The sequence below is a fragment of the Dromiciops gliroides genome, chromosome 2 (assembly GCF_019393635.1).
Source record: "Dromiciops gliroides isolate mDroGli1 chromosome 2, mDroGli1.pri, whole genome shotgun sequence".
Lineage (NCBI taxonomy): Eukaryota > Metazoa > Chordata > Mammalia > Microbiotheria > Microbiotheriidae > Dromiciops > Dromiciops gliroides.
This window is the reverse complement of record NC_057862.1, coordinates 438,416,289-438,443,477: the sequence shown is the minus strand read 5'-3', so window position 1 is coordinate 438,443,477 and position 27,189 is coordinate 438,416,289. Positions and strand designations below refer to the sequence as shown.

At 44.7% G+C, this 27,189-nt stretch overlaps 2 protein-coding genes across 5 annotated transcripts in view; one reads left to right on the top strand and one right to left on the bottom strand.

Annotated features, from left to right (window-relative positions):
* Positions 1–378: 378 nt before the first annotated feature.
* Positions 379–9,262, top strand: SLC2A4RG (SLC2A4 regulator). 3 transcript variants are annotated; one of them, XM_043988860.1, is made up of 8 exons: positions 379–888; positions 1,909–2,066; positions 4,240–4,349; positions 4,545–4,732; positions 4,840–4,940; positions 5,105–5,357; positions 5,443–5,567; positions 7,730–9,262. In XM_043988860.1, the coding sequence occupies exons 1-8, from the start codon at positions 619–621 to the stop codon at positions 7,839–7,841; spliced, it is 1,317 nt and encodes a 438-aa protein (XP_043844795.1). In that variant the 5' UTR covers positions 379–618; the 3' UTR covers positions 7,842–9,262. The 3 variants fall into 3 exon arrangements, with proteins under 3 accessions (XP_043844795.1, XP_043844796.1, XP_043844794.1); XM_043988861.1 differs by having other exon boundaries at positions 380–888; positions 1,912–2,066; positions 4,542–4,732; XM_043988859.1 differs by having other exon boundaries at positions 380–888; positions 4,542–4,732.
* A 3,876-nt stretch (positions 9,263–13,138) lies between these two features.
* The window catches only part of ZBTB46 (zinc finger and BTB domain containing 46), a 184,076-nt gene continuing 170,025 nt past the window's right edge, over positions 13,139–27,189 (bottom strand). For both annotated transcript variants that reach the window (XM_043983977.1, XM_043983978.1), the window contains one exon: positions 13,139–16,271. In XM_043983977.1, coding sequence (XP_043839912.1) covers positions 15,882–16,271 — 390 coding nt within the window. In that variant the 3' untranslated portion in view covers positions 13,139–15,881. The remainder of the gene's footprint in view (positions 16,272–27,189) is intronic.

The window sequence follows — 27,189 nt, the reverse complement described above, 5'->3', positions numbered from 1 at the left end:
TCGATCGTCTCTACCCCCTCAACAGGGAATCCACGTTCCTACAGCCCTTACTATTCTCCTATTCAGGATCCAGCATAGATTCGGCCTAAGCACTCCCGCCCTTCCCGCTCGCTCCCTCCCGGGCCTGGCTCCTCCCCACAGAATACCGGCCGGGAGCCGGACTCTAGCCTGTGGAGTATAGCCGGAGGCGGGAGCGCGGAGAGAGGGCCGGGTGGGGAAGAACTGAGTGCAGCCCAACACTCCTTTCTCCCCCCCCTCTCCCCCCCCCCCGCACCCGGGCCAATGGGAGAATGAGCCGGCTCCGGGCCACGTTCCATCTCGGAATGTTGATACAGCGCATTGACCAATGGGAGCGCGCGGCAGGGGGAGGGGAGGTGGGCTGCACGCGCAGCTAGGGAGAGCTAGAGAGCGGGCGCGCGAGGGGGGCGTGGTCCCCCTTGTTGCAGACCCGGGAGCGCGGCGAAGCAAGACACCCGGCCCGATTCCAGGGCTAGGGGCTTCGCCGGCCTGCCGGCCGGGAAGAAATACAGGGGAGTGGGGTGCACAGTGCGGACAGGCCGTGGCTAGTCACCCCCTCCCCTGGCATAGCGGCCTGGAGCCGGCCCGGGGGCCCCCTCCATGGAGTCCCAGCGGGCTGTGGCCGCTGGTAGTCGGATCTGCTCCCCGCCCCCGGGACTGACGGCTGCGGCCGCGCTCGGCTGCCCTGACTGTCCCCCGGCTCGGGGTCTTTGCTGCGGCGTCCTTCCGCCTTGCAAACCCGGCCCTGCTGCGGCCCCCGGCTCCGGCCCTGCTGGCAACGCCGTCTACACCGTGCTGGTGGACGAGTCGCTGCTGAGGCGGAAGGCGGGGTCGGCCTCGGCCCCCGGGAGGCCCGGACAGCTGCAGCAGGTAACTGGGCGGGGGGTCGGCGGGCGGGGCGGGGCCGGGGGTCGGGGTGGGGCGCGGGACAGTTCTGGGCCGAGGCCGGCGCTGGCTCCTACAAGTAGGTGGGGTACTGACAGGGTCTGCGTCGGCTGGGGGGGTTGGGGGACAGGGATCGGAGCGGGGGCGCCTCCCGAGAAACTTTCTCTCGCTGCAAAGATGGCGTCGCAGCTGGAGGCGGCTGCAGAAAGTTTGGGCTTGGGGGGGAGGGAGAGAGGGAGGGGCGGGGGCCGGGGCTGCGCGGGAGGGAAACGGGGGAGGGGAAGAAGACCCCCCCCCCCCCCGTCCTCCTTCCCTCTGGCCCGGGCCGTCCCGTCAGTCACACCGCCAGGCGCTGGGTGGAAGGCGGGGCGGGCCCGGGCTGCGCGGGCTCGGGCCTGAGGAGCTGGGGGAGGCGGCGTCGAAGCTCGACTTCCCGCCGGCCCGGCAGGGAGGGGGCGGGACCGGCGTCTCCGCGGCGCTGGAGGGGGGGAGGGCACGTGGGGGTGGGACCTGGGGGAAGGCCCGAGGCGCTCGCTGGGGCGTGGTGGGGGGGCACACTTCCGGGCCCTGGCATCCCGTCTGTGTTGCCCTGGTGCCAGCCAGAGGGAGGAGGATTCACTTCGGAGATGTTTTCGGGGCCCCCAGGAAATCTGTGCGGGGGTGGGGGGGTTGTGAGGGTTTTGAGTGTGTGTGGGTCCCCAACCTTGCTAGTGCCCATACTTAGTACAGGGCTGGGGAGAAGGAGAACTTTAAAATACGAAGTCGAATCAAAGGCTGCCTCTCTGCAAAAATGGCACACGTGTGTGTGTGTGTGTGTGTGTGTGTGTGTGTATGTGTATGTATGTATGTGTGCGCGCGCGCGCGCCTGCGCTCAGGGGAACCTGGTCAGATCTAGGAGGGGTCTTCTCTGGGGCAGAAAAGAGGACTTGGGGAGAATGGGGGGAGGTTAAGGAGGGAGTGATGTGATGCCATTGCCTTGCCTAAGCCAGGCCTGTGTTTTGTCAGCAGGGGGCTATCCATTGCAGTGGCCAAGTGGGGCCAGAGGAATTGCTGCCTGGGCAGAAAGCCGAGGATCCATGGGGCCTAGGGAGCTGGGATGAGGCTGGAGACTGGAACCAGAGGAGGCTGCTGCAATCTGCATATATCCCTGTCCCCAGGCAGAGGTGAGAAGCTATGGAGAGGTCTGGAGGATGACCCCTGCTGTGACCTCTCACTCCTAAGGCCTCTGTAACTAGGTCTGCTTATTTCCAGATATGAAAAATGGTTGAATACACACCATGTAGTTCTTTCTTTCTTTTTTTTTTTAAAACGGGGCAGTGAGTTAAGGTGACTTGCCCAGGGTCACACAGCTAATGTCAAGTGTGAGGCTGGATTTGAACTCAAGTCCTCCTGAAGAGAGGGCCTGTGTTTTATCCACTGTGCCACCTAGCTGCCCCCGAATACCATGTAGTTCCAGGGAAAGGGGTATTTGGTGGGGCACTGACAGTCTCTGCTGGAACAGACACAGTATTTGCGGGTGTGAGGTAGGTGTGAGGAATGGGTTCATGCTCCAGAGAGAGACACTGAGGCAGACCGGGATAGTGGTAGATAGGTTGGAGTTTGACTGTTGGGTATTAGGCCAGTGGGTTGGCCTCTAGGCTGTCACTTTCTGTATCCAAGTTTTTGGGTGTCGAATGGTGAGGTTTGATGAGGAAACACTGGGCTATGGGTAGCTGCCTGATTGGGAAAAGAGTAGCATCTATACCTTTCCTGTCACTAATGGCCTAATTGAGTGAGGTATAACTAGCTGAGCTCTGGGGGTATTGGGGAGATGGAGTAGGCTGGATAGCTAAGCCTTGGCTGTAGAAGAGGGCCGAACAGGGAAGGTGTTGGCAAATCTACTGGAGACTCTTCTCAGTATAGCTTCTTGATCTGGCTCCTTTCCTGTGGACTGAAGCTTCGACCTTTTTCCTTGCCCAGTGGGTCATGGAGTTGGGTGCTAAGGAGACAGGAACTCTTTCAGTTTAGTAAACAGTCAGGCTTTGGCCGGAGTTCAGAAGTTGCCCTAAAGCAGAGCTTCTTAACTTGGAGTCCATGAACTTTTTAAAAAAATGTTTTTGGTAATTTTATTTCACTGTGATTGATTTCATTTGTAATACTATGTATTTTCTGCATTTAAAACACTTTGAGGAGTCCATAGGTTTCACCAGACTGCCAAAGTGGTCAATGACACAAAAAAGATTAATAACTCTAATTAAAACCCTGCTGGGGAAAGCTGGAGGGATTTGACAGTTCCCTAAGAAGGACAGAAATCCATAGGACAAAGAATTCCTCCTCATTTCCACTACTATCCTTAACCCTATAAATGCCATCCTCCATTCTAGGGGAGATGGACCAGAAGGATTGCCTAATGGGTCATGGGGATCACCTCCTTATCTGGTTGAATGAAGTGCAGAGTAAAAATGCACTTCTGCACTTGGCATGTGGACCTTGGTTAAATTCGGGGGTGTGGGGGGGTGATACACATACAACACCCCCCACCCCACCCCCTCCCACTGATCAGTTTTCCTCCAAGATGTTGGGGCTGTAGACTGTCATTCCCACCCCTCACTCCTCCCTTTCCTTTAGGCTGTTTGCTCTCAGTCTCATTATTGCATAACTCTGGTTAATGTGTGATTCCTTGAGTTCCCTTCAGTTCAGTGGAGTGCTCCCTCCAAGCAGGGAGTGGGATAGACTAGGCTCACAGGAGGGGGCCACTCTAGCTGTATTCTGAGTGGCTTCAGCTTTTCTCTGAGGCCCAGTGCTACTGTCTGTGGAATGAGCAGTCAGAAATGGATCTAGGCCTGCCTTGTAGCTATGAACTTAAGAAATCAGGCCCCCAGGGGACGATAGAAATCAGATTCCTGCCACCCCAAAAATATCCTCTAAAGGGAGGAGCCTCTAGAGGGGTGACTGAGCCATCCTTGTCTCCCCCAGCATACTTGTGATGAATTTTAGATCAGCTGCCACAAGGATGGTAGGCGGGTGTAGAGCCCAGTGTGTTTCTAAGTCATGGGGATGGCATATGCATATGAATGCATGTGTGCTCACACGTGTCAGGATGTGCACGTGTGCGCCAGGCCCTGGCAGGGAAAGGGGAAGGTGAGGGGCAGCCCCTCCTGAAATTGCTCCTTATTTATCTGCCTTATCCTCCCCTGGAGCCCCGCCTAGGCCTGGGCAGACTTCCCAGCCTGGCCCTGACCCAGATGGTGTGGGCAGACACTGGCCCCTTGGCCCCGCCTCTCCCTGGTGACTGCCCCCTTCTTTCAGAGTCCCAGGCAATGGAAGTAACAGAGCTTTCCCCCTTACAATTGGCAGATGCCCCCCAGGAAAGGCTGGCCTGGATGAAGTCATGGCTGCTGCAGTCCTTACCAGTTTGTCTACGAGCCCTCTAATTTTGGGTCCCCCCTCCGTACCCTTCAGCCCAGGTAATGATTTAAGGAAGGAGTAGCAGGGGAGAGGTAAAGGGGTAGGGAAGATAGAGAAGTACAAGTAGAGGCTGGGGCCCCATGAGTCTCTTCTGGGAGTGCTATCCTTTGAGGGGTGGTCATTGCTCTGTCTTGGCATCCCCATCTGTCCCTGGGATGCAGAATCTTCCTTCCCCTCTCCATTCCCTCCAGCAGAGTCTTGCTGTGATCCTTGGAAGGAGTCCTCAGCTGGACCATCTGGCAGCTACAGCAGCAGCAACAACAGTGGGGACTGGGGCTGGGACCCCCCCAGTGACCAGTCTTCTCCATCCACACCCTCACCACCACTGCTCCCTGAGGCTGCCCATTTTCTGTTCGGGGACCCCACGCCCCGAAAGAGGAAGGTGAGAAGGCCCAGAGGAGATGGGGGGGGTGGCGCGGAGATCAGGAGAGGAGAGGAAAGGTGGGATGAGATGAGTGAGTCCCTCAGATCATACATTTCTCCTCCCAGAATTCAGTGAAAGTGATGTTCAAATGCCTGTGGAAGAGCTGTGGGAAAGTGCTGAGCACATCATCTGGAATACAGAAGCACATACGAACCATGCACCTGGGGTATGGATGGGGGTTGGGGCGGGCATGGACCTTGGGGGCAGAACTTTCCAAAAAGTCCAAACATGGCACACATTCCAAGCCAGCATGCCTTGGCTCCATCTTCCTGCTTTCAAAGGGCCTGGTCAGAGCATGCCAAGCTGACCCATGACCCTTTCTCCCCTCAGGCGTCGGGCAGAGCCAGACCAAAGTGATGGTGAAGAGGATTTCTACTACACGGAGCTGGACATCAATGTGGATTCACTAACTGATGGCCTGTCTAGCCTGACCCCGGTGTCACCCACTTCCTCAGTGCCCCCAGCCTTCCCCAGCTTGGATCTGCCAGTCCCAGCTCCATCTGAGACCACAGCCATGCCCACCATCCTGAGCCCTGTGGTTCCCTCCACTCTGTGCCATGTCCACACCGACCATGCCTACCAGGTATGAACAGGGACTTAAGTTGTGGCTGTTCCCCCACCTTCTTTGGAAGGGGTGGTGGAGGATAAATTAATTTCTTTTTCCCTAGGGCTGTCTGACTCCAGTTCATCCAGTTGGGATAGTGGATAAGGGACCACAACTTCCCCAACCCACAGTCGTTAAGCCACCTGTACCAGCCGTACCCTCTGGCCTCAAACCCACCACAGGCATAAGGTGAGTGTTGGCTGGATCAAGCTTGGCATGGGAACAAAGGAGGAGAAGACCCTCCCTCGGCCTCCAGTTGTAGCCCCTTCTTCATAGGATCACAGAGTTAGTGCTGGGGCTGTAAGATCATCTGTTCCAAGTCCCCTCTCCTCTTGCCTCCTCCCCTCCGTTTACACACGAGGAAGAGAGGGTCACAGATGTTAGAAGGCTTGCAAAGATTACCTACAAGGAAGTAAGTAGCAGGGTTGGGATTCGAATCTAGCTCCTTTGTTAAACTTGGTGTCCTGCTGAGCAATAGACCCAGTGAATATTTGTTGGTTTTTTGTCCTTCATTCTTTTTTGTTTGTTTTTTTGTGGGACAATGAGGGTTAAGTAACTTGCCCCAGGTCACACGGCTAGTGTCAAGTGTCTGAGGCTGGATTTGAACTCAGGTCCTCCTGAATCCAGGGCCAGTGCTTTTTCCCCTGTGCCGCCTAGCTGCCCCTTTTGTCCTTTTTTTTTTTTTTTTTTGTGATTGTCCTTCATTCTTGAAGAAGACCATAATTCTCAGGGAAATCATGCCATGACTTGCAATGAATTGGATTTAAGTGAGGCAGGGCTGTGCAAAGTCACCATCTTCACTCTCTGCTCTGGAGCCATCTGGGTCCAGTGGCAAGATAGAGATCAGGATGACTGGAGATGGCCCCAGATGTTTGAGGCAATCAGGGTGACTTGCCCAGGGTCACACATCTAGTAAGTGTCTGAGGTGAGATTTGAATTCAGGTCCTCCTGATTCCAGGGCCAGCGTTCTATCTGATTGCCACCTAGCTTCTCCCAATAAATATTTACTGATAACTCTTGTATGCTTAGGCCTGGGATGGGATATATAGGGGTCAGGGGCAAAAGATACCAGTAGTTGAAGCCCTTGGGGAGCTCTTCTATTTGGAGAGAAAAGCTTCATGAAAGTAGAATTAGGGAAGGGTGAAGAGCTAAGTTAGGAATGAAACCATATGGTATAAATATTTGAAAAAGTTTATCACTGGGGACTAGCAATCAAGGAATAATATATATGTTCATTTCTGTAATGGCAGCTAAGTTTATACAGTGTCTTAAGGTTTGCAAAGTATTTTGCATATTTTATTTGATCATCACAGGAACTCTGAGGTAGGTACTATTTTTCTCTTCGGGGTCAAACAGCTTGTAAACATCTTATACAGGATTTGAATTTGGGTCTTCCTAACTGAAGGCTAGCCACTATCCCAGCCTGCTCCCTTTAATAGTACTTAAAGTAGTGTCCCAGAATCTGAGGTGGGTAGTATAAGTACTATCAATCACCCTTTTACAGATGAGGAAACCACAGATGTGAGAAATAACTTGCCTCTGATTGCATTCTTTTGTTTTGTTTTGTTTTTTTAGTGAGGCAATTGGGGTTAAGTGACTTGCCTAGGGTCACACAGCTAGTAAGTGTTAAGTGTCTGAGGCCGGATTTGAACTCAGGTACTCCTGACTCCAGGGCTGGTGCTCTATCCACTGCGCCATCTAGCTGCCCCCCTGATCGCATTCTTAATAGGTGTCATCAGGATTTGAACCCAGGTCCTCCTGACTTGCAGTAGCCTTTCCACAGTACCAAGTAGTGACTTGGAAGAGATGAGGCAAGAGCCAGGCCCTGTAGGAAAAGTAGTGTAGGATTGGGAGGGACGGAGAGAAGAAAGGATAGCCTTCATAAACTTTTTCTACTCCAGATCCCTTTTTGCCCAAGAAATTTTTACTTGACTCCAGGCACATAGGTATATGAAATAGGTATGTTTTACTGTTGCCAAGTTTTTCACGGCCCCTCATTCAGTTACCTTTATGGAGTCGAGACCCACAGTTTAAGAAACTTTCTCTAGGGAAGCAGAAGTGTATCTCCCACTCCTGATGAATCGGGCTGAAGGCCCGAAGGAAGGAGAAGTAAATTCAGAGACATTGCTGCCACTAAAAATGGTCCTGTGGAGCCCACGGTGCGGGTGAAGTGAGGGAGAGATCTTGGGCCCTCCCCTGGGGTCTTTATAGTTCAGCTGAAGATGGTCCCATCAGAGAGACCCAAGATTGTTCATGCAGTTGTGGAGACAGGGAAACCCATCCCCTCCTAGGACCAAGCTTCCAGGAAACCTTAGTGTTTGGGAGGCTCAACATGGCCCATTCTTCCCTAGGAAGCCTCGGGGTGAAGCCAAGAAGTGCCGCAAGGTGTATGGGATGGAGAACCGGGACATGTGGTGCACGGCCTGTCGCTGGAAGAAGGCCTGTCAGCGGTTCCTTGATTGAAGCCCTGCTTGTTCCAGCCCTACCCCCAGCCCCGTTTCTTGCACAGTTTGCACTGCAGGTGCCTTGAAATCCCCGCCCTGTCTGGAAGGCTGTTCCCTTCTCTTGACTTGGGGGCAGCTCTTCTCCCCAACCCCGAGGGGGTCTCCAGAAAGCCCCTCCTCCGCTGAGGATAGATGGCACAGCCTCTGCCCTCTCCTGAACTCGGCCCCCTGCTTTTTAAAAAATGAAATAAGCTATTGTTCTCTTCCCCCTCCCCTCCCACAGAAGGGCAGGTGGTTTGGAGGTGGTGCCCCAAGAGGATTCCTTCTCCCCTTTCCCCCCAGCCGCGTATGCACATGTGGGCAGGGACGGCTGGGACTACTCGAAAGTGCCTGAGGAAACCAGCAGTTTGCACTAAAACGCTGAGGGGTCGAGCTCGACCCCCTTTCCCCCTCCCTTGCCTCCCCCTGCAGCGGGAGGCCGCTGGAGCTGTGGAGCCCAGCCGAAGAAGCCGGACTCAAGTCTTGGACTGTCGGCCTGCCTGCGTGTGACCGTGATCTTCCTTTTGCGTTAGGGGCAAGAGGGGCTTCCCTTGGCCTCCGTGTACGTGTGTGTCGCGTGTCGTGTCTCTGGTCTGTGTCGTGTGTCGTACTCGCTGGTGCCCGCCTCTTCGGAGGGGAATTTCTGGGTCTCTAAGAGCCGGACTTTGCAAAAGTAGACTGGGTGTGGACGTGGGCGAGGAAGACTGAAACCTGTTTTTTAAAGATTTTACACCTTCGCGCGAGCGATTTGCGGCGGCGCCGGGAGGCGGGGGTGGGGCCTAGTCGCTCCTCTGTTCCTGGGGCTCCGCCTCCTCCCCCTGCACTTGAGGCCGAGGAGGAGCTGCACAGCTGCATCACGCCCACGGCCCCGGGGGTTCCAGCTGTGCTCCCCGCCCCCGCTCGGAGCCTCCGGCGCCGGCTCCCGTCCTGGGGAGGGACTTGTTGCGGGGGCTGGAGTACAGTCCCCGCCTCCGCGAGAGGGACGGTGTACCATGCACTTTGAAGGGGAGCCTGGAGAGGGTACCCGTCTCTCTCTTGCTCCCGCCCCACTCCCTGCCCCCTCGGTGCCGGTCCTTCGGGTGCGTTCGGCCTGGGCCGTGGGATTGGGAATCACATTCCAAACTTTTCTTTCTTTGCAAACTGATTTTCCCGAAACTTTTTTCCTGTTAAACTAACAACGATAAGTCTTCACTGAAAGTTTGAAGGGAAAGAAAATTGCACTGTCCGCGGGTGGGGGGGGGTGTCCCCACTGGATCCTGTTATTGGCGAGGCTGGCGGGAGTGGGGCTGTGCGGACACTACCACGTAGGAGAAAGCTCAGGTCTCTCGCTTTCGGCCCTCTTGGACACAGCTGTATCAGGGCGAGAAAAGAAAGTAAAGTGTTTTCGGTTTTTTTTCCAAAGGTGGTCTGGGTTTCAATTTATTTTGCACAAAAATAGGGGTGGGCAGAGGGCATAAACGTTTGGTTGGGCTAGTCACGTGGGACGTGCTTTTGCCCCGCCCAGGACCCCAAGTCAAGGGAGCGCGGCCCTCGGCTTCCCTCTGGTGGTCAGCTCTGGATTGTCCAACTTGTTTGCTGGTTCAGTGGTCTGGGCCCTGCTGATGGCCCGTTGCAAGGAATGCCCAGCCCAGGTCAGCCGCACGCCCTGTTTTATGAAGTTTATTGGTCCAAAACAAGGCAGTAGCGTGGGGACCAAGAGGTATGCTGAATGGGGATGACTGTACCTGTCTGCCCAACCTCAATTCTTGAATATTTTGCTCATCCATAATTTTTTTTTTTTTTGCAGGTCAATGAGGGTTAAGTGACTTGCACAGTGTCACACAACTAGTGTCAAGTGTCTGAGGCCACATTTGAACTCAGGTCCTCCTAAATCCAGGGCCTGTCCTTTATCCACTGCATCACCTAGCTGCCCCCAATCCATAATTTTTTAAGAATGGTCGCATTCTTAGCTTAAGGCATTACTGTGTAGCCCCAGCTAAGTCCTCCAACCATCCGTGGCCACCCCCTCTCTCCAACCGGACATAAAAGGATATATCTTAGACCCTGATTGCTCTCCTGGCCATTAGACAAATGTACAATCTTTACAACTACTGAGTTTTAGCACGAAGGCAGGATGGAAATCCAAGGAGTTAAAAGGCTGGAGTTGGACAAGTCTGAGCCTTTAAGCTCAGGGAGGGTTCTTGGGTTGAGAACTGGAGAGAAAGATTGACTCAGTCCCTTTGATATCCACCATATTCAGTACTTTTAGAAACAGGGAAAGGAGTGAATACCATCTTTGTATACCGCCTTTAAAAAGCACAGCTTGAAGTAAACTACTGGGTGAAGATAGGAGACTAGTTTAGGGCCCTAGATTTTAGAGGTCACCCAGTATAAACCCCTCATTTTACAGATGGAGGAAACTGAGAGGTGTGACTTACTAAAAGTAACAAAGTGGCTGAGGTTTCAAACCCAACCTTTCTGATTGTAAATACAGCACTTGCCCTTGATGTGGGTATTTTTTGTTAGACGTATGCACAAAGATGCTAATTAAACCAATGGGAGGCGATGAGATCACTATGGTTAGAGAAGAGGTCCCAGGCTGGAGTTTTAAAGGTCACCCATGTTTAGGGTGTAGGAAATGGATTATAATCTAGCAAAGAAGACTACTTAAGCAAGGCAAAAGGGATGGAATAAGTAGGGGGAAATCTTACCCCATTTATGCCCTTGTCACTGTCTCTCCTCTCCTCCCACCTCTTTTTCCAAGTCCTTTCCCCTCTCCCCGCCTCTTTCCCTCTCCTCTCGTTCCTCTTCCCTCCAACCCCTTCTTCCTCTTCTCCTACCACTAGATGGCATTCTCTCCTTTCAAAGTTCTGCTGGGAAGGCATTTCCTCTAAGACAAGAAATCTGCATAACCCTTTGGCTCTAGCCCGAGTTTAGGGTTGCTTTCTTCTTGTTCACTCATGGGGATTTAGAACAGTCGGTTTCCACAATATTAGAGAACAGTCAAAGTCAATAAATGAAACTGAGAAATAAACTCAGACAAGGTTGGTTGGTTTGGTTTTTTTTTAGCAGCAATTTCCTGATTTATTGAAACTGATCCATTTTGCAAGTATGTCTAAGCTAATCCCATCACATAAAGTAAATAGAATTTCTAGGCATACCTTTGGCATGCCTACACAGACAAGAAACTGTGAGATCAACTAGAAAATAAAGGCATATTTACCTGTACTACAGTTACAGAAAATCAGTACAACACACAGTCATGTTTTCCCACTGACTTCTGGTTACTAAAATCTTTCCCCCCCAAATATTAAACACATCTCCAATACAAACACAGGTTTATAATAATTAATATAAAGTCAGTATAATATAGAATATTCCCAGCAAAAAATCAATAATCTTCAAACACTTCAAACACTGCCCTTTTTTGTCTCTTTTGTTTGACAACAGGTTGAAAGCAGGTTGAAAAAATAAATATATATGAAAAGCATACACACAGCACTCTCACTACAGTTGGTGCTAAAAAAGGGCAGCATCTCAAACACAATATAGGATAGATTTAAAAGTAAAAAGAACCATCAGTATGGCTTTAAGAGTTGCACATGTCACAAAATGAGCTAAAACAAGATTATCTTTAATAATATTGCAAAAAATTCCAGTTTTTGCATTTTTCTTGGAGTTTTCTTTTAAAAAGGAAGATGTGCAAAATTGGAAGCATTAAGGTGTGTCTTTTTAGCCGAGGTCCTATTGAAAGATGGCAGTGTTCTGACTGTATCCTATAACCCAGAGAGAGAGAGCCCAAATATACAACTTTGTCAGGATCCAGAGTTTGATACATAAATCATAGTTAAAAAAAAAAAGTCGACCTTCAAATATTCCGTTTCAGAAACACAAAAAAAGCAATTAAAAAAAATACAAATTGTGAAATGTAATCTAGACCGTTTTCTTTTTCATAAAAAAATATTTCTTTATTAGCTTAAACACTGATTTTAAAAAAAGGTCAGTCACTTAAAAAAAAAACCCAACTTCATTACATAATGTCCCTTCTCCCCTCCTAGGCCTCCCCTAAGAATATGTTGAGTTCATACCTCGAATTTAAAAATTCAAAGAGTATTCCAAATAGGAAACTGCATATATTAATTACTATTTAGTACTGAAAAAACACTTTAAGGGTACTTGGCAGGAGGGGAAATCCAGAACCTAAATTTACCTGTACACTATTCTTAAAAAACAAGGAAAAAACCTTTCATACAGTACGGCACAAATGGCTAACCCGAGAGATAGGCTACTAAGGGCAGTTTGGAGAGAATCAGCAGTATTTAAAAAAAAAAATCCACAACAAAGCAAAGTATCCTGAGCTTGGAGAGACATAAAGAATCGGAGCTGGAGAAGAATTCCTCAGCTATGTGCAAAGTGACTACCAGAAAACAAGGTAGTCCCCAGCCATCATATTTTATCAAAAGGTGGTTAGAGCAGACCCCAACCTGAAAGAGACTGGGAAATTGATACAAAACTGAGAAGGCTGAACCAGGAGATTCCCATTGGTAGCAAAGGTCTTGTTTCCAAATGTATTTTCTAAGAAACTAAGTCTGTATTATTTAGAAAAGCAGTTAAAAAAGGGGCCTTTCAATGAAAGGTACAAAGTTCTCAGAGAGGTACAAAAGGTGAGATGTGATTTAAGTTTCTTGAGTTCAAGCCAAACTTGAGAGAAGAGGACAAAAAAATTAGCTTAATACTAAGACTATTCCTGGTAAATGGGGAAAGAAACTGAACCCTTCAAAGATTTCAAAAAAACAACAAAAAAACAACCCAAAAAACACCAATTCAAACCCAGAGCAAGAGAAGAAGCAGCAGCAAGTTAGATGCCAAGAGTTCAGGCCATGAAGCTCCTGGTTCCTTTCATTCCATATTTCTGTTGATCAAAAAATCTTCAGTCTCCATTTTTCTTCACAGACTCTAGTTTGAGTAAAGGACAGCAGAGTTTCCAACTAAGTGATGTTTACACTCCTAATTAAAGCAGCTGATAAAGTTGTATAGAGAGTACCCTCTTCTACTTTATAGAAACTATTACTGATTTTACATAAAAAATACACAGGATTTCTGCCCTATGGGGTAATATTTTAGAAAATGATACCTGAATACTTTGCATTTCCAAATCTGCACACCTCCATCAAAAACAACGCACTTAAAAGTCTATATCACATATCAGAATGATTTATTTGGTTTATATACTGTGTGTATGTTAGTAATATAGAAGCATGTGCTATATCATGTTATCATAACTATAACAAGTTAGCCTTTTTGTGGGTTTTCTCTCTCTCTCTTTTTTTTTTTTGCTTCCTTTGCCTAAAGAGCATAGAAGTGGCACAATTAGAACAGGTTTGTACTGTCCATGGAAAAAAAGACAAAAAGCAATATAAAACATTTCTAAATTAACACAAAGTAAAGCTCAGCACCCCCAAAAGTCTTCATACAAAATCAAGTTCACCCTAGAGAGGGAGGGAACAAAAGTCAGCCCAGGATTCAACTTTTATCCCTTAAAACACAATAGTTTAAGGTAGTAAATTTCTACAATGAAGTCAAGGTGGATGAAAGTTGTGGAATGTCTTAGAAACTGAAGTGTTATTAAAAATAGCTTTAATATAGAAAAAGCCACGATATAGCCATTTTTTAAAAGTATTGTTTGCATTGGTCTGGATGCAACAGATGTCCTCTAGAAGAACGGGAAAAAGGAAGTTGTACTTAGAGGATCCCAGGCAAATGGTGCCATGCAGAGCAGCCTTCTGCATCTCAGGAGACCAAGAAGCACTGGGCTTGGGCTGAGTCAGAACTCTTATGCAGTGCAGAGAATGAGTGATTGTGTTTTGCACTTAGGAAAAAAAAAAGAGCAAAAAGGTGCAATCTGTGGCTTCATTTGGAAAAAAAAAATCAGCAATTGGCTTTTCAATGTACTAAATACCAAACAGCTTTGTACAGATTTGTCAAAGAAAAACAAACAACCACAAACATGACAGTCTGATATGCCTGCTACAAACATCATTCCTTGACTACTTAAAAAAAACAAAACAACACAACAAAATGTGGTTCCCCATTTTGGAAGGTTTAAGCAGCAAACTGCAGATAGGTTTGTCAATTCATCATGTTAGCAGCAATAAAGAAAGCGATCCCAGACTCTGGCTCAGAGTAACAGGGGCTATCAGGAAGAGTGGTTTAGAAGATTGGCCCATGTGATCCTCTTCCACCAAATTCAACTGATAGCAGCTGTAGCCCGAGCTGGGGGAAACTCTTCAGCCCAGTAATGCAGGCTTGCTGTGGGTAGAGCCCCAGTGTTGCACAAAGCTGGCCTGAGGTCCAGAGGGAAGCTCGAATAGGAAAATGGATGAACATTTCTTCAAAGAGGAACTAGGAGTGGCTGTGGATTAACAGGGTGGCATGGAACTGAGGGTGGGAAGCCCAAAGGGCCACTTCTCCAAGTATGGGTGAGGTGGAGATATCCACATTACCCTGCTCACTTGAAAAGAGATCCTTGGCACGAAGCCATCAAAATCCCCAAGCACTATTAGATGGAAAATCTTCCCTATGGCCCAAGGATGAGGCCCGTTTTAAATGAATGAAATCGTGGGACCTTTTGATGCTTTCACAAGCATCTTGCCTCTCCCATCATGGAAAATAGCACCTTTGAATCATTTGGCTTACCGGGTTACACCGGGATTGTGGTGGCAGGTTTCAGGATGGCCCCACCGCTGCCATTCATGCTGTATAAAAACAGTGAGGTCTTTAACTTGGAGTGTTGTTTTGTTTTCAGCACCAAAGCACAGAGGTGAGAGGTTCAGCAGAGCCTTTCTTCCTTGTACAACAGGACACTTGTTTTCTGAAACTTGTCAGAGGAAGGCATCAGGCTGAGAAGGGAAGAGTGAGCTGACAACCACATGGAATAAAACTGAGCAAAGTCTTCTCCATTTGACAGAGGGGACATCCAGGGTCTGGAGTCAGGCTCTGTTGGGAAAGAGGTTTGGAAGGAACCAAAACTGGCTCCTAAGTAGGCTTATCTGGTTAATAAAGTACCAGGATCAATCTCCTTTGAAGCAAAGAGCTGGAATGCTGCAGGTTAGCAACAAAGGTCAAGATAGACATCCTAGCCATTTTCATTTCCATTTTTGAAATGTCTTCGATTGGTCAGAATTTGCATATACCTATGAAAGGAAGGGCAGGAGATACAGAAGAGAATGGGAACCAGACTCATGTAAACCAACTGAGTTCTGGCTGATCTTACTCCAAGGCCAGAAATGACTTTGTACCTGCTAGGAGGTCACACCGTATCTGCAACACAGAACTAGGAACAGCTATAAACAATAGGGTTGGTAACCCCAGGCCCTGGAGAGCCAACCAACCCCTCCCCCAAACAAAACTTGTGTAGGTTGTAACTGTGCTAGCCAAGTTTCTCCACGTAAAAAGCAAAAAAAAAAAAATTATTAGAGGTTTGCCTTGCAAAATGATCACTGAAGGGTTAGGGAGGCCATCTGTACACATGGTGGTTGGTTTACATGGACTGATGAGCACACTCACTACTGCTGGAATTTTTATTTATTACTTTGAATAGAAGCCATCCCCTTATCCCCTGGTGTGTGATTTAAGGTGGGGAAGGTTTTTTTAAAAAGCACATGCCTTTAAAAAAAATTCCCTCTCCCCACTTCTCACTCCATTAACAAAGCTCATCTCTTCAGAAATAAAGTCACTTGCATGCAATTGGATTTGCTTCCATATCCAGGCAAAGGCAGATTTAAGGGATGACGGAGAAGAGAAGGAGCCATAGGAAGTAATGGGAAAGAAGCTGGGAAGGTAGGGAGAAGAGATCATAAAATTTGCCACTCAAAATGGCCTCTACTAATAGCTGAATTAAACGAAGGACTTACATTTGTTGAAATAAAACAAAAACAAACAAAACTTACACATGAGGACGACAACAAGGCTTCTTTGCTTTTCCATACTCTCCTTCCTTCTTCCCTCCCTCCCCCACCCCTTGACCCCCAAAGACAGTTCCCTACGAAATCCAGGTAAAATCCTTGTCATGCTCCCCAGAATTCTCATGTTCCTGGGGAGAGTCAACATCCTCTTTGTCATCTTCTAAAATCACATCATCCTGGGAAATACCAACATCATCTTTCCACTTGATTTCATCGTCATCGCCTAACTCCTCGTCACCCTCCACCTTGATGTCATCGGGATCCTCCATATACTGACTTTCTCCAGGATACATTTCATCTGGAGAACCTTCTCCTCCATTCTGATCCAAGTGGCCAGGAATGCCTCGGCCTGAGCAATCGGTGCACACGCCATGACGGCGGGAGCCATGCTTGATTCCCACACTAGCCGCAGACATAAATACTCGGTTACACACTTTGCACACATATTTTTTGTCTTTACTGTGAACCTGGACAAAAAGAAAAGGATGCACGAGTCAATTTAGGAGAAAGCTCTCACATTGTTTTCTGAGGCAGGGTCTGTTATGAAGGCTATAATAGCTCAGCAAACAGTACTTAATTATTTAATAATCCAGGGATTATTAAGCAAAAGATGCAAAATTAATGGAAAGTATATTTACACAAGGCAGCTTAGGTGGCTTAGTGGATAAGAGTTCTGGGTCTGGAGTCAGGAAGACCTGTGTTCAAATCTAGCCTCAGACACTTATTTACTGTGTGACCCAAGGCAAGTCACTTAATCTCTGTTTGCCTCAGTTTCCTTATCTATAAAATGATCTGGAGAAGGAGATGGTAAACCACAACTAAAACCACAGAACAACAACAGATTCACACAAAACTGTGAATTCCACATCCCCTAGGCCTGTGTCTTTTAGTACTGAATCACTGAGTTGGCTCTGAATTTGTGTTTCACCTAATTTTTTAGTCAATCTATCACCAGGCCTGTCAATTATACTAGAAGGCAACTCAAATTAGCTCATGAGAGCCAATTGTTAAATTTTCAGTGTGAGCATTTACAATTTGGAAATGAGCAAATGCCACAAATCAAGACTTAATTTACTATTTTGATGTTTTTTAGACTTAAGAACATGACACATGTTAAACTTAGAAGTATATCATGTGTACATTTTTTTTCTGGAAAGTCAGTTGTTAAAACATTTATTTGTATAGATCAGAGAAATAAAAAAACCCAACATGGTCCTTGTCTTCAATCAAGGTGGAAATATAAGAAAGAGTAACACATTTTTTAATTAAAATAATTTATACTTATCAAATTATATCGTAAGCAATTAATTCCCAGACAATTTCTTTATTATAGTGATAAAATCCTATATCTGATACAAGCTGGGCACTCTAAAACTTTCTCTCATATATAGTGTTTCCTTTCAGACAATTTACTCTGAATCAACAACCCTTGGTCCTATAGGCCACATACCAGATGATAGGGCATATTATTTGATCATTCAATCAATTAATGTACATTTGTTAAGCTTATACTATGTGGCAGGTACTATGCCAAGTACTAGGCATACAAATACCAAAAAAATGAACCAATCCCTACTCTCAAGTAAATTATATTTTATTAAGAGAGATAACATGGGGGCAGGTAGGTGGCACAGTGGATAAAGCACCAGCCCTGGATTGAGGGAGACCTGAGTTCAAATCTGACCTCAAACACTTGACACTTACTAGCTGTGTGACCCTGGGCAAGTCACTTAACCCTCATTGCTCCACACTCAAAAAAAAGAGAGATAACATGTACAAATACAAATACAGAATAAATGCCAAATAAATCCAAGGTAATTAAATACTGTGTTGATAAGGAGGGAGGGCATTAGTACTGTTGGTATCAGGAAAGGCTTCATATAGAAGAGGAGACCCAAGCTACATCCTGAAGGAAGAAAATGACCGAGTGAGGTAGAGATGAGCACAAAGTGTATTTCAGGCACGGGAAAGGCAAAGGCATGGATATGGGACATGGAGTGCTACATGTAAGGGACAAAGAGAAGGTCAGTACAGCTGAAGGAAAGTGAGGTATAACGAGGTTGGAAAGAGAAAATAAGACAAGGTTTTGAAGAACTTTAAAAGTCAAACAGTGAAGCTTATATTTTATTCAAGAGGCAACAGGGAGTGACTGGAGTTTATTTAGTAAGACAATTACATGGTCAGACCTATACTTAATGAAAATTAGTGGACAGTCAGGTGGAAGATGGATTTGAGTGGGGAAAGGCTTGAGGTAGGGAGATGAATCAGGAGGCCACTGTAAGAGACTAGATGAGTTGACAAAGGCCAGAATTAAGGGGGAGGCTGTGTGGGCACAAGTATTGTTGGAGGGAGTTTAGGGAAAGTGAAGTTTCAAGGCTTGTTTGGAGTTTGGGAACCTGGGAGACTGGATGAAGAGTAGTGTCTCTGACAGAAACAGGGAAGTCTGGAAGAGTGGGATTGCGAGAAAGAGGAGTTCTGTTGAGTTTAAGAGGAATCTGGGACATCCAGTTTGAAATGTTTAATAGGCAGTTGGTGATGCCAGACTGAAGCTCAGGGGAGAGATATGGGCTGGATGTGTAGATGTGTGAGTAATCTATCTAGAGATGATAATTAAATCCAAGGGAGCTATTGGGTCTGTCAAGAGAGAGAATGTAGAGAAAAGAAGGCCTAAGTACAAGGAAGCCTTGGGCAACACCCACAGTCACAGGGTGTGATGTGGAAGATGAGTCAGCAAAGGTAACAGGAATTGTCACACAGGTAGAATGAAAACCAAAACAAAAAATCCATAGAGAAAAGACTACCCAGATATTACAGTAGATAAAAGATAGACTGGAAATTGGTTCACTAGGCAACCCAAAAGATAAATCATTAAGGAGATGCTCATCAATTGAGGAATAGCTGAGCAAGTTGTGATATGATTTCGATGGAATACCATTGTACTATAAGAAATGATGAGAAGAATGATTTCAGAAAAACCTGGGAAGACTTACATGAACTTATACAAGTGAAGTGAACAGAACCAGGAGAACATTGTACACAACAATGGCAATATTATAGCAATGATAATCTATGAAATAATTGGATACTCTGATCAAGACAATGATTCAAGGGAATTCCAAAAGAGTCATAACGAAAACGTATCCACCTAATTGAGGGGATGTCCATCAATTGAGGAATGGCTGAACAAGTTGTGGTATATGAATGTAATGGAATTCTATTATGCTGTAAGGAATGATGAGCAGGAGGAGTTCAGAGAAACCTGGAAGGACTTGCATGAACTGATGATGAGTGAGATGAGCAGAACCAGAAGAACATTATACACAGTATCATAAACATTATGTGTTGATCAACTGTGATAGACTAGATTCTTCTCACCAATCCAATGGTACAAGAGAGTTCCAAAGGACTAATGATGGAAAAGGCTCTCCAAATCCAGAAAAAAAAAAGAGTTCCATGACAAGAAGGAAGTCTTCATTGGTGCGCCCCAGGGATGCTCAATGGAATAAGCATTTATAAAGTACCTACTATGTTCCTGGCACTGTGCTTAGCACTTCACAAATATCTCATTCAAACCTCACAAAAATCTTTCAAGATAAGAGCTATTATTATCCTTATTTTTACAGGTTAGGAAACTGAAGTGTATAGAGGTTAAGTGACTTGCCTGGGGTCACACAGCTAGCATCTGAGGCTAGATTTGAATTGAGGTCTTCCTGACTCTAGGCCCAGAACTCTATCCACTGTACTACCTAGCTGCCTCTGTTCTTGGCCTTGTGCTATTTCACATTTTGATTAATATCTAGGGCAAGATATAGATTGAATCTTTATCAAACTGATGGATGATATGAAGCTAGAAGGGATACTAACACACAAGACTATAGAGTCATAAATTTAGAGCCAGATGTTGTCTAGTTGAATTCCTTAATTAAATAAAATTTCATTTATTTTATTAAACACTTTTTATCTCCTTCATTTTATTTTATTTTAATTTTTGCGGGGCAGTGAGGGTTAAGTGACTTGCCCAAAGTCACACAGCTAGTAAATGTCAAATGTCTGAGGCTGGATTTGAACTCATGTCCTCCTGAATCCAGGGCCAGTCCTTTATCCACTGTGCCACCTAGCTGCCCCCGATATCTCCTTCATTTTAGATGAAGAAAACGAGACCCAGAGAAGATACATGACCAGCATCACACAGCTATTAAGTAGGGAACATAAGATTGTAACTGAGGTCTTGTTCTCTGACCCCAAATCCAGCACGTTTCTCACTACATCGATTTGCTGCTTAATTATGTGAGTAAGGGTTCAAAAAGAACTTGGCAGTCTAGAACTTCCAATAGGATAAAATTAAATTTAATAGGGATAAATATAAAGTTTTACACTTGGGTTCAACAAATCAATTCTAAAAATTCTAGATTCAGGAAACAAAGTTAGTAGTTTGTCTGAAAAAGATCTGGGAATTTTATTGGACTACAAACTCAAGTAAACATAGCAGTGATGTGGCAGCCAAAAAAGCTAATTAAATCTTGGGTTGCTTGATGAGAAGCATGGCTTCCAGGAAGAAAGAGATGATAATCCCTCCATACTTTGGCTTCATCAGACCACATATGGGGCATTCTATTGAGTTCTGAACATGGCATTTTAGAAAGAACATTGATAAACTCATAAGCTTCACCAGAATGATGAAGGACTTTAAGCCTATTCATATGATAATCAGTTGAAGGAATTGGTGCTGCTTAACCAGTAGAAGAGAAGGCTTTGGGGGAAGCATACATAATAGGTATCTTCAAGTACTTGAAAGAAGTAAACTTGTTCTATCTGCCTCCAGAAAGCAGACCTAGGAACAATGGGGTGGATGTTGCAAAGAGGTGAATTTAAGCTTGATACAAGGAAAACATTTCCTAACAATTAGAGATATCCGAAAGTAGAATGAACTGCTTCAGAAGGTAACAGGTTGTCCCTCAAGCAGAGTATGGATGACCACTTATCTAGGATGCTGAATGGTGATTCTTTTTTGATTATGAATTAAAACTAGTTCTAGTCATTGAGGTCCTTTCCAAATCTGAAATTCTGTGAACTCACTACACTGAAAGTTCCATGAGAGCATAAATCACTTCAACTCTCAAGTCTATGATCCTTTGTCTTATCTAAATTTATCTACGTTATATATCTCCCCACCACAGAGCTCTGCTTATAGTAATTATTTAATACTTGAATTTAATAAATAAACCCTTGAATTAAAACTCATTATAAGGTCCAAGATAGAATATATTCATTAAAATGGGGTTCTACTCATAGGTGAATAGTTACAAATCACAAGGGAGACTTCCTTGGACCTGACCGTTTGTGCTCAAATACAGTGGAGAGCAAGAATTCTGAAGCAGGAAAAAGTTGGCACCATCCCCCCATTCCAAATTACTTAGGATTTACTCTGCATATATTTTGTATTTATAGTAGCTATCTCTGTGCAAATTGTTTCCCTTCAATAGAACATAAGTTCCTTCCCTAGCACCTGGCATAGTGCCTAGCAATAACAGGTATTAACAAGTTACTTTTGAATGAATGAATGGCTCAATTTACCCTTTGGCACCAAGCAAACCAAGGTTAAGTTCTCCTTCACATGACAACTCTTCTAATAACAGACAATAACCACTGTGTCCATCCTGAATCTTCTCCAAGCTAAACATCCTTTCATCCCCTCAAATGTTCCTAGTAAGGTATTGTTTCTAGCCCTTTCACTATCCTAGTTGCTTTCCTTTTGGATACTCACCAATACCTTTTGACCAGGACACTGAATCCAAAGATACTCAATGGATTCATTCTTGATAAATGTTTTTAAAGACATCTAAGTTCAAATGGTGCCTTGAATGAACTTGTGCTGAATTTTATGTCCATGTTATGCCCCTACTCAATAAATTCCGGTGGCTCCATATTGCCTCTAGGCTCAAAGATAAATTCTTCCATTGGTTATTTAGAGTTCTTCCTACCTTAGCAGCCTTATTACTCCTCTTCCTGTAGCCCAGGCCCATCCAGGATGACCTTCTTGCTGTTCCTCACACAGAATTCCATCTCCTACCTTTGTCTTTGCACCATACACCTTATGTCTAGTATATAATCCTTCCTCACCTCTACCTCTTAGTTTTAGAATTCCTAGTTTCATTCAAAATTCAATTTCCTATCCTAATTCTGGCAGTGGTGGGGCATAGCAGTTGTTGGAAGTAGGGAAGCAGGCAGAGGAATGGCAGGAAGGTGGGTACTGTCCTTGCTGGGCAGGGTCTGCTCTCTGGTGGGACAGCTGCTCTCAGGGATCACCCACAAAGTGTTATTTAGCATGCTGAATGCTTATATAAAATCACAGAAGCATCATGAGAGCCCTAGGTTCATTCTCTTTCCCTACCTCCACATTTGGATTAAGGCCTTCCCATGGAAAGATAGGAACCATTGCATCCTCTCCCATCTAATTATGAGGATAAGAAAATCTGGACTGGGGCAGCGCAGTGGATAGAGCATCGGCCCTGGAGTCAGAAGTACCTGAGTTCAAATTTGGCCTCAGACACTTAACACTTACTAGCTGTGTGACCCTGGGCAAGTCACTTAACCCCAATTGCCTCATAAAAAAAAAAATCTGGACTATGACTCAAGTACTGGTAAGCACAGGAACCACATAGACCATCACTCTCTCTTTACATGGATCAGAAAACTACATGGGAGCTTTAGTTCATTGCCTTTGCTTGTCTCGAACAATAAAAATACTAATATTTTATGACATACTGTGAAAATGACAACTTGAATAATTGTTTAATCCTTAAAACATTTGGTTCAAATATCAATTCATACATGAAATCTTTATCTCCTCAGATTGCAGACTGCTCCCAATTATCTCATATCCCCCAGTAAAATATGGGCTCCTTGAAGAAGGGGGCTATTTCATTTTTGCTTCTGTATCACTGGTGCTGAGCACAGTCTCTGGTATTTAGTGGGCCCTTAATAAATGCTTGATGATTGATTGATTCATCAGGTTACAGATAAGGACCAAGGACAGACCCCTGGGCCCCTGAACTAGAGCCCAGCTTATTAAACCATGGTCATGACCTATATGGGGTTACATAATTGAATGTGGGGATCACAAAAACTTTGTCAACAATAAAAGGTTATGTATACCTATTGTATATACCTCTAGACCCAGGTCCCATAAACATTTCTCAGGCGAAAAGGGGTTGCAAGTGGAAAAAGTTTAAGAAGCCCTGCCCTAGAGAATGCCCTTCAGTCTGACATCAATCTATTAACCACTATTTGGGAGGGGAGGATCTGCTCTTTCAATGATGTTCAAATCCATCTAACTGCACAATGATCTAAACCATGTGTTCTCATCTTGTCCATAAGGATAATTAGAGAGGCTTTACCAAAAATGAAAGGCAGTAGCATGATGTGGTGGAGAAAGCACTGAATTTGAAGTCAGGACTTGGGTTCTACTCAGTAATGCTATTTATTATTTGTGTGATCTTGGACAAATCCTAACTTCTCAGCCTTAGTTTCATCATCTAGAAAAGAAAGGAATTGGCTTGGATTATTTCTAAGATCCCTTCCATTTCTAAGTCTTGCTAAAATCCACATATAGCAGGTCTTAATCATTCCTTTTGATTTACAAGTCTAGTAACCCTGTCAAAAAACAAGCTGAGGCTCAGGGGAAAGAGAACTTGTTTAAGATCACAGAATAAAGTAGTAACAGAATTGACACGAGAACCAATTTTTCCAACTCCTGCCCAGAGTTCTTTCCACTATACATTGCTGTCTCTTTATTAATATATGTCTATTGATAATGATCCTGTTAATATGGGTACTCCTACCAGTTACATATCTTACAACCCATTCCTACCTTCTCATCCTGTACAATTCTTTTCCATGTTATCTCATAAATCACCTATAGAGGAGCTATCCATCATACAGAGTCTTTTTATATTTTGTGGCTAGCAGGACAGCATTTGCATTGTCCCCCTCTCTTATGACATTATCAACCCATCTCCTTTTCAAAGCACATATTTCCTGGATGCTTTCTCTTACACCATTTCTTATATTGTTAAAAGGCACTGAAATGAAATTTCCTGCCAAATTGAATGCCTCTCCCTTGAATAGCACATTGTCTTTATTGTTTACTCTTTTCTCATTAACACTTATAGAAGATATTTCTGACCAAACATCCTAAGAGCACACTCACATCATCCTACCTTTCCCATGAATAAGCAAAATATCATGGTAGGTACTATGCTATGAATGACTTAAAGACCAAATTGTAAAGCAACTCTGTCCTTCAACGTTCCCATTGTTCAGCAAAGAACCAGCTTTCCATATGGAAACCAACGTTTGAATAGCAGCTGTGTTTTTTGAAAACACCTGTGGAAATGTGTACTTCTCACTGGTCTACACAGCCTTCGATATGCTCATCGGCGATGATGCTTTGTAGACAGGTACTCTGTCCTTAGCCTTGATGAAATCTAGCCATGTGTTTTCAATGGCTGACCACAAACACTTCGACCTTAGTATATCCAAAACAGATTTTTTCCTTTTCTCCAAATGATCTCCCCTTCCTACCTGCTCTTCTCAGTGATACCAGTATTCTTTTAGTAACATAGTTTAGAAATTCGGGAATAACAGACTCATGTCTAGAAGAGATCTCAGAATAATCTAGTTAACTCATACCTGAAGCAGAAATCCAGCCTCTGCTCAAAGAACTCCAGTGACAGAGAATTGTAGACAGTGTTAGAGTGCAAAGGGCAATGGAAAAAAGGTGAAGAGATCTGGGTTCAAGTTCTGTCATTTGTTAGCTACGTAAGCTTGGGTAAGTCACTTAACCTTATTGTACTCTTAGCTTCCTCATCTATAAAATGGGACTGGGTTTCCTAAGGTGCCTTCCAGATCTAACAATATATGAATTTAAAACTTACAACCTCTAGAGGCAGTTAGTCAACAGGTATTTATTAAGCACCTACTATGTGGCCATCTTTTGGGGCAGGTGGAGTTGTTTACCTTTTCCACCCTTTTTCAGGAGTTTATTTCAGTATCTTCATATTACTCATTATGTCAAGTTTAAACTTCTCTTCATGGCTTTCAAGGTCTCCCATAATTTGGTTTTCCTCTACTTTTTCATCTTACCTTCCACTACTCCCCAAATATACTCTCCATTCCAGTTGGGCAAGTCTCTCCTTACTCTTTGTACATTTCATATGCATTGCTATTTTTTATTTTATTTTATTTTTTTGCAGTACTATTTCTTTGCTTTTGCTATTCCCTCAGCATAGAATGCTCACATATCCAAATCCTACTTATCCTTAAAGGCCTAGTTCAATCAAATCCCATTTCTTCCATGAAGCCTTTTCTGACTCTACCATATCAAAACTTCTATTGCATTTATATCAGTGATTATACACACACACACACACACACACTTTTTTTTTAAATGGGGCAATGAGGGTTAAGTGACTTGCCCAGGATCACACAGCTAGTAACTGTCAAGTGTCTGAGGCCAGATTTGAACTCAGGTACTCCTGAATCCAGGGCCGGTACTCTATCCACTGCACCACTTAGCTGCCCCAGTGCTATATTTTAATACACTTGTTTTCCCTACTATGACTAGCTCTCCAAGTAGATTTTAAATTCCTTTAGCATAGGATCTACTTCTCATATTTTTTCAATTGTGCAATAAACAATGACTACGTAAGAGTAACAACTCATTTTATCTACATCTTATGCAATTTGATTACACAAAGTACAGTACTATGAAAAGAACACTTCCATATTCCACAATGGGGGATCAAATCAAGACCTTGGAAGTCTTCAATGAGAGACTGAATGACAACTTCTCAGGTGGGAATTCCTTTGTCAAGTTGTTGGACTGGTGGTTCTTTCTATTTTCAAATTCTATAACATAGTAATTCTGTTTCAAGACTCTTATAATTTTGGGCAAATGACAATCTCACTTAGCATTTATCTGTAAGGAGGGACAAAAATTAAGATGGTGTGGTGTACAGAGAAGAGTTGGTCTTGGAATCAAAAAGATCCTGTCTGGATCCCATCTCTGACACTGTGGGATCCTGGGTAAGCTCCTTAATCTCTATGTGCTTCAAAGGTAATTCCCTAGGAAAGGGATAGATGGATTGTGACCTGTATTGGAGAAGGGAGTTCCCACATTGAGAGTTTCTAACACTGACAAAATCACAGATCTTTCACATATTTGAACAAGATGGGAATAATAATATTTGTAGTACCTATCTTACCTAGTTGTTATGAAGAAGAGTACTTTACAAACCTTAAAGTACTCTAGAAACACAAGCTATTATTATTATTATTATTATTCTTTAAATTGTTTCTTATATACACAGTATACATAAGTCAATCTTGTACATCAACAGGTTATCTTTGATGTATGTACTCCTACCTGTTGACCAACCACAGATAGCCTCTCTGTTCAAAAGCTAAGCAAAGGAGGAAAATAGGAGAGGAAGGGGATAAAGAGAGAGGGGCAAAAGAAGGAAGGGCAGAGTGGGGGAGGGGACAGACAGAAGCAAATCCCTTTTGAAGAGTGATAGGATGAAAGAAGATGGATAATAGAATAAATATCATGGGAAAGGGAATAGAATGGAAGGGAAACAGTTAACAATAGTAATCATGAAAAAGAGAAAAGGGGGAAAATTGTACAAAAAATATTTATAGCAACTCTTGGTGGAGGCTAAGAATTGAGAATCAAGGGAATGTCCATCAATTGAGAAATGATGGAAAAACCTGTGCTATATGATTGTAGTGGAATGGTCTTGTGCTACAGGAAATGACAAACAGGATGATCCCTGAAAAACCTGGAAAGACTGTATAGTGAAGTGAGCAGAGCTGGGAGGACATTGTGCGTAATGACAGCAGTATTATTCAGTGAGCAATTGTGAATGACTTAACTACTCTCAGCAGTGCAATGATCCAAGACAATCCCATGGAACTAATGAGGAAGCTTACTATGCACCCCTATAGAAAGAACTGGGGCAGCTAAGTGGCGCAGTGAATAGAGCACTGGCCCTGGAGTCAGGAGGACCCGAGTTCAAATCCGGACTCAGACACTTAACACTTACTAGCTGTGTGACCCTGGGCAAGTCACTTAACCCCAATTGCCTCACTAAAAAAAAAAAAAGAAAGAAAAAAAAGAACTGATAAAAAGAACACTTGTGGATTGTACATATATAACCTGGTTGCAATCTTGTGGAGGGGGGGGGGAAGGGAAGGAGGGAGGGAGAAAAATTTGGAACTCTAAATCTTATGAAAATGAATGTTGAAAACTACCCTTACATGTAACTGGAAAATAAAATAAATGTTTGTTGCAGGAAAAAAAAAAAAAGCTAAGCAAAGGGAGTA